The 7,285-nt window shown below is 35.4% G+C and overlaps 2 protein-coding genes across 2 annotated transcripts in view; both read right to left on the bottom strand.

Annotated features, from left to right (window-relative positions):
• Positions 1-829, bottom strand: part of LOC105448040 — a 2,674-nt gene extending 1,845 nt beyond the window's left edge. The window contains exon 1 of the mRNA XM_011686402.1: positions 27-829. Within this exon, the coding sequence (XP_011684704.1) occupies positions 27-829 (803 nt within the window). The remainder of the gene's footprint in view (positions 1-26) is intronic.
• Positions 830-5,855: 5,026 nt separating this feature from the next.
• Positions 5,856-7,285, bottom strand: part of LOC105448039 — a 2,517-nt gene continuing 1,087 nt past the window's right edge. The window contains exons 2-4 of the mRNA XM_011686400.1: positions 7,176-7,260; positions 5,987-6,145; positions 5,856-5,909 (exon numbers count right to left, since the gene is read on the bottom strand). Coding sequence (XP_011684702.1) covers positions 5,856-5,909; positions 5,987-6,145; positions 7,176-7,260 — 298 coding nt within the window. The remainder of the gene's footprint in view (positions 5,910-5,986; positions 6,146-7,175; positions 7,261-7,285) is intronic.

The raw sequence follows: 7,285 nt of genomic DNA, 5'->3' as shown, positions 1-7,285 counted from the left end.
AGGGTGCTTGTCGTAAATTGACTTACTGTAAGATTCGAACGTGCTGCTGCACGATTGTCGTTAATCTGTCGTCCACGTTATCGTAAAAATCCTCCCGTCCGTCTATCAAATGCTCGATCCACTGCATCAGGATCTCCAGACGGCCGTAGGCGTGCATTGCAAACACGGCGGCCAAGCTGCACGCGCCGGCGGTGATGGAGTGCACTATGAAGTCCGACAGGGCTTGGAGGCAGAAAAAGATTTCGTTGATGGGACTGCGTCGCACGTCGCCCAGCACATTGGCGACGGGATACGCCAACGGGCGATACGTCAGATTTCCGTCGTCCTCCGTGACTTTGCCGCTGCTGAGCGGCAGCACGATACAATAGAACGCGAGACCGCCGTACATGAACACCGTGCAGATCATCACGAGACGTTGGCCGAACTTCGCATTTCTGATCATGATCGTTCGATCGTCGTAATGCCGAGTGTTCATCCAATCGCTCATGATGTGCTCGATGCCGCTGCGGATGTCGTTCTCGCGGAAGATCAACGCAAAGTACTTCACGACGGCCATCAGGTTGAAGTTTAGCGGCGCCGCTACCTTCATCTTGACGTATGCGTCGTCTTCTTCGAGCACCAGGTAGATCGCGGACGGTATGAAGACGAAAGCGATCAGACTGGTGCAAATGACGTTCACCAGCTTGTACGCGTATCGCTCGATGTGTGACATTTTGTCCGATTTCGGCCAAGCGCCGAACGGCTTCAATACCCAACTAATCAGCTGGATGCTGAGCCGCACGTCTTTCTTGTAATCGTAAACGACCGCGACGGGATTCACCATCTCCATGGGTAGATGGTTTTGTGTGGCAGTTGAAGCGGCGAGAGCTCGATGGTTATTGACAGGATTTTACGAGAGCACGAGCGCGGAAAGTCAAATGCGACTGCGCTACTCCGCGGAACTTCCTTTCTCGGAAAGGGGAGATCAGGTGGCAGTGTAAAAAGGGTAAACTTTATAGACGTATAATTTTCAATTTCCGTAAGGGGAAATCAAGATTTCCTCATGTGACGCTGCACCTGTCTGTTTCTGAATTATGCACGAAAGGATTTGCATTCTTCGCGGACATTTTTTTCCGCAATTTATCGGGACGGGATCGCAAGCCTTTCTTTTTTGCGTAAGATACGTATGTTATATTCCGTGTGCACGAATACAATTTTATTCGTGTGTGAGTTATACAATGTTTATACACGAATCATTTGGAAATACAACTATTATTATGTATTACTATATATTACTATACATATTGTATATTATTATACATATATAGTATCAACATAATATATATTTTTAAATGGACAAGAAAATATCTTGTGTTTTACCTTATAATTTTTTTCAAATTAGAGAAATTATTTTTTAGGTTTTAAATGTCTATCGTTTTATAAGATTCCGGTGTGTTAAGGATCGATTTAATGTCGGCTTAATATAATTAATAAGCTCATAAATTAAAATTTGAGTAATTATGCGTTTATTTTACTGTGCGACAGTTTAGTTAGCTCTCTCTCTTTCTCCCTAACGACTCCTCGTTTTCCTAATCTTTTCGCGATCGGTTGCTCGAAGTTCTCAAACAACAAAAGTCTTTTTTTCGGGTTTTCAAGAACATAATTAAATTTTAATAATAATAACTTTTTTATAATAGCTTTTTTCCTCTCGAAATACTTATTGGTAAACGCAAATAAGTCCGAGATTTCCGCGTTAAACATTTGTTTTTGAGTGTTGGTATGTATGTATTTGTGTATGTGCATGTATGAATGCTTCGTAGGCTTGATTATTCTCGCTTTTACTTTTTCCTAATAAATCTTAACAGGATTTGTGCGATGCAATCGCCACAATACCCCCCTGCCAATGTTTAACACGATACAATAAAATATTTGCGACCGCTAAGTTAATTTTAAATCAAATAAATACATAAAAATAAAATAAGATAAATAAATAAATAAATAAAAATAAAAAACAATATACTGAAGTCTATCTTTAAAACGTGGAGTCGTGAGTTAAATGTTTAAAAATGATAAAATAAAATTAAATTAAATTAAAAGATTTAAAAATATGCATTATAAATTTAAAATTAAAATTTTCGATTGATTTCCATTTGTAGGCGGTCCAGGAATCGAACTCTTTTACCGGACCAAGTCCGCCATCTTTGGCTTTGTCTGAGAAGACTGCGTGTTTACGTCCTGTTTCGCCTTTTTTGCGTTGCATGGCAAAAATTTTATCAGTTCGGCGAACGATAAAGTGCGGTTCATCATAGGGCGGTTGTAGCAGTCCTTTTGGCCCATCGTGGCGGATAAATACTCGATCGGCTGTTACCAGGTCTTTAAACACAAATGGCCTTCGTTCTCCATGCCGTGTTCTCTCGATCGGGCGCATGCCGTCGAACGGCGCAATGCGGCAGCAAAATCCCTGGCATTGTCCGTGTTCTCGGTCGATTGCCGGCTCAGGAAACTGCTCCGGAAGTCGCAGCGTCTCTGCATAAACTATCTCGGCTGCAGTTGCCTGGAGATATTCTCCTTCTAGGCTGAACGGATATCCAATAGCATTGTAGGCAGCTCCTCGGTCTAACGGCTACTTTCGTGGCACTTTATCGCCGCTTTCAGCTGAAACTTTTTCACCATTCCGTAAGCCTGCGGATGATATGCCGTCGTTCTGAGCCGCTGTGTTCCCGTCAGCTTGTTCAGTCGATGGAAAAGGTGCCACTCAAATTGCCGACCCTGATCCGTCGTAATTCGGAGGGGTGCCCCGAATCGGCAAATCCATCCTTCATAGAAGGTTCCGTGCGACAGTCTCCGCGTCCTGGTTTTTCATCAGAAATGTCTCTGACCAACGTGTAAAACGATCCACACACGTGGGACAGTATCGTCTCCTTTCCAAAACCGGCATCACGATGATAGCCAGATGGACATGCTCGAATTTCTTGAACGGCATACCGAACGCTTTTCTCGGCGCTGCCACATGCCGAGAAATTTTTGTTCTCTGGCACGGCACGCACGCACGGGCTCAGTTGCAGCAGTTCAAGCGCATCGACGGCCAGGCGAAAACGTTGCGCCACGAGCTTGCTCGTCGATTTCACCCCCAGGTAAGCCAGGTTGTGAACTAAATTAAAAGCACCCCGCTAAAAGGTCCTTGTCACGAATGGACGTGTATGCATGTCTTCGCAGGCTAGATAGATTATTCTCGCTTTTACTCTTTCTTAATATTTTAACATGGGTTGTGCATTGCAATCGCCATAATTTTATAATAAAATATAATTGCGTTCGTTTAGATGAAATTTGTAAAATATTATTATGAAGGTACTTTCTGAAAATCTCATATTTTATTTCGTTGCTTTATGATTGAAACATCAATTGTTTATTAAGGTATCAAGTCTAAAAAGCATATATTTAATGATACTATCCAGATATTGCCTAATAACGTGTATGAAATTGTATTACGTAATAAATAATGTAATATTATACATATATTTCGATTCTGTTTTATTTAATGAATCACTAAAATTTAATAATTGAATATGTACAAAATTGAGTTTACTACTGCTATGATACATAAAAGATTTGATATTATTTAATAACTATTTTAAATTTGCAATTTTAATTTCAATATTTCGCATTGCACAATTCTATATTATATAATAATATAAGTGTGCAGAGATATTTTAGAGGGAAATATGCGAAAAATATATTATACTTCTTTTTTTTAGCAAATATTTTAGTAAATATTAGTCCATCTTTTATTAATTGAAATCGCATTTATTTCTTTTTTTCTTCTCGAAATATATCAGACAATTAATTGGCATTTATTTGCAATCAGCAGTCGTATTAATTTCTACACTTCAAGCAAATTTCAAGCAAATGTAATTAAGGCATGCAGCATGTTCAAGTAAGCGACGGATGACTTAATCTTATCAGTTTTAGGAATGATATATAAGTCATACTTTTCGACAGATATGATAGATATCAACATTGGCTTACTCACCGAAAGTACTGAGGGATAATTCGAATAGATTTCCGGCGGTTAGTTTGATCGACGTATTAGACATGGCGATCATCAATACGAGGGCGAGGCCCTTTCTTCTTGACAGACGATGCCAATCGTCATGTACGATACCTCACTTAGCTTCTTGCACTGTTCAAAAATTATTTTTCTTACTTTCTTTTCACAATACATACAACATTTACACAACTAAAAATTATTTTCTGAAATAAATTCTGAATTTTATAAGTTCCATTGTTATCAAAATTTATAATCTTGTTATTATAAAAATATAGCGTGAAAATGTACTTCATCATAAAATTTGCCGTTACATTTGTCGCAGGTGCAGACAAATGATTCGAGCTGTGAGAACTTTACCTTTTTGGCAACAAGTTCGCCGATATTACAAAATATAAAAATATTTGACGTAAGCGATATAAGCAGAACGATATACGTTATATAATTTGTAGTCTCTTTACTTTCTCATTTCTGGAACGTAAAAATTCCTATATTCGAGGACATATTGTATGCTCCATTTGTATATTGTACACGTCAATCATTCGACACTCCGAACATTACTTCCAAATAGCGCTATTGCTTCGAATTGCTTCGCGATGCGCTTTGCGTGATATGTACTTTTTGTACGACATGCATGCCGTGAGAGTATAATATCCGAGAAAACACATGTTTAACGTACATATCCTGCAATTTCAACGACAGATATTTCACGCAATAGTTTGTCCGATATAAAACTGAAAGTGTAACGTGCTTTTAAGTTTTTAAAAATTTTATTTAAAAAATATAATATATATGACTGACAAATAAGTAACAGCAAAAAGAATTATTATATATTTCTCCGATATATTATATCTAGAATCTAGAAAATAAAGAATTGGATATGCATTTATTATATGAAATAAACGTAAATGTACTATTATACATAATAATAATTTTCAGTAAAATTTTATTCAACATATATTTTGCAATAATCTTAAAAATAAATTAATTTTGTCTTCCTGAATTTAATATTTAATAAACACACATCTAAATGTCTTCAGAATACACCTTCAGCTTCATCACAAGCAAAATCCGCCAGTTATCATTTTTGAATATCTATATGATAAGAATATTACATATTACTTACAACATTAGATTGAAGATTTAAAAAAGCGATTCTGTGGGGATTTTTATAATCTCGTTCATTTCCGATATTTTCAGATCCGATTACATACCGTTGCGCACTTGCATCGTATATTCAATGCTGCTCTCGCAGCGTTGGAATTCCGTAGTCGTCTGTTCGATAATGGCATATATACATATGGAAAGAGAGGAAAACTGATTCTCTGGTCTCTTCACTTGTTGCGAAGCGGTCGCGCCATTGTTACTGATGAATGTAAGTACGACGAAAGCAGTTTACATTATGCACGTTTTCGTGTCTTTATCACCGCGGTAGTTCTGTCACAGCAATTAAAAGTATGAAAGTTTGCGTGAGCACAATTTTTTGCAGATACAAGATAATTACAGGGTACAATCGATTCACACTGGACAGTCTTTAGCAAAAGTACGACCGGTCTTGTGGCAGGTTATAGGTCAAAGCGAATTATTAATAAAGTCAATGATTAAGTTTTGCAGTACATTAATTTTAAAAATAATTTTGATGAGCGCATTGTTAAGACATATTTTAAAGAAAATTATACAAAAATTGTCTCTTTTTTAGCAATATATTATAATAAATACGACAAATTTCTATTTAATAAAATCACATTCACTTTATTCTCAATATGTATTAGATAATTATTTGACAATTATTCAATGATTGTTTTGATAATTTTTACACCTCGGACGAGTTTTATGCAGTTAATGTACGTAGCATGTTTAAGTAGCCAAACGATGTCTTAACCACCTATCAGTTGGATGAATGATATGTTAGTCATGTTACTTGCAAACAGATACTATATACATTGACATTGCGTTACTCACGTCGCAGAAAGTACTAAGAGACAATTCAAAGAAATTTCCGGCACTAAGTTTGATTGATGTTTGATTGGACACAGCAATTATTAAGATGAGATCGAGGCCTTTTCTTCCTGATAAGCGATGCCAATCGATCATGTATGATATCTCGCCAATCTTCTTATACTATGAAATTACTTCTCTTATTTCTCATACGAAACATAACTATGTTTATTACCGCTAAAAGTAACTTCTTAAAATAAATTATAAATTTGATAAATATTATTATATACAATTCCATTCATTGTAAAAATGTACCATGTATATTAAGGAAAGTTGGAATCGTCACAATTTTTGAATAATAGTGTTCGGAAAAAATTGGATGTGAGATTTTTAAAAATTTATATGCGTTATAATGCATTTAAGTATTAAAAAAATATTTTTGAATATATTACTGTATTATACAAGTTATTAAATTTAAAATAAATCTGCCAAAATGTAACAATTAATTCCGTACTAATAACATTTTTTATATAAAATACATATTTTATTATAAAATATACAAAAAATATAATTTTTATTTTAATGTTGTTTCTATATTTAAAAAAATAATATTAATCACAGTATTGATGTAAGTAAAATAATTATTTTAATCATAAAATATGCAACTTGTTTTTATATCATAACTTTCACACGAAAAATGAAAAAACATGAATATTTACAAAACAGCGTTGATCGAAAGAGATTTTTGTCGTAATAATTCCGAACAAATCCCAACTCATTTTAATCAATTTACTGCCACATTTTTGTCATTTTTACTCCCGACTGCCGCCAACCGAAGGTTGGCAAAAACGGAGGGAGTATGCGTTTCATTAATAAGAGAGATTGTATCCACAAGTTTTGCTATAGTAATGATTAACTAACTGCAGAAAAAATGATCTAAGACATGTCATTTTCTACAATTACAGGAAAATCACGATTGGTTAAGGCCAAAAATTTTCACATTTCAAAAACATTTTTTTAAAAGTTGTAATATGCGTAAATCATTTTACACAACAAATTAATATTGTTTCAAAATTCTCCAGTACAAAGTAGAGAATGTCTTGTCATATACTAAGTTATACTAAGCTTTCTACAAAATTTACTTGTGAAGTTTGGCATTAAATGTATCAGAGGTGCAGAAGAATAATTTAAATTTAGGACTTTAGAACTTTACCTTTTCGGCAACAAGCTCGCCAACGTAACATAATATAAAAATATTGAACGTAACAGCTATATATAAAACAACATACGTTACATAACTTGTCATCAGATCGGAAGAGCACA

Source organism: Wasmannia auropunctata, unplaced genomic scaffold, assembly GCF_000956235.1.
Source record: "Wasmannia auropunctata unplaced genomic scaffold, wasmannia.A_1.0 LD336090.1, whole genome shotgun sequence".
NCBI lineage: Eukaryota > Metazoa > Arthropoda > Insecta > Hymenoptera > Formicidae > Wasmannia > Wasmannia auropunctata.
The sequence above is the reverse complement of the archived record's forward strand: the minus strand, read 5'-3'. Positions and strand labels throughout refer to the sequence as shown.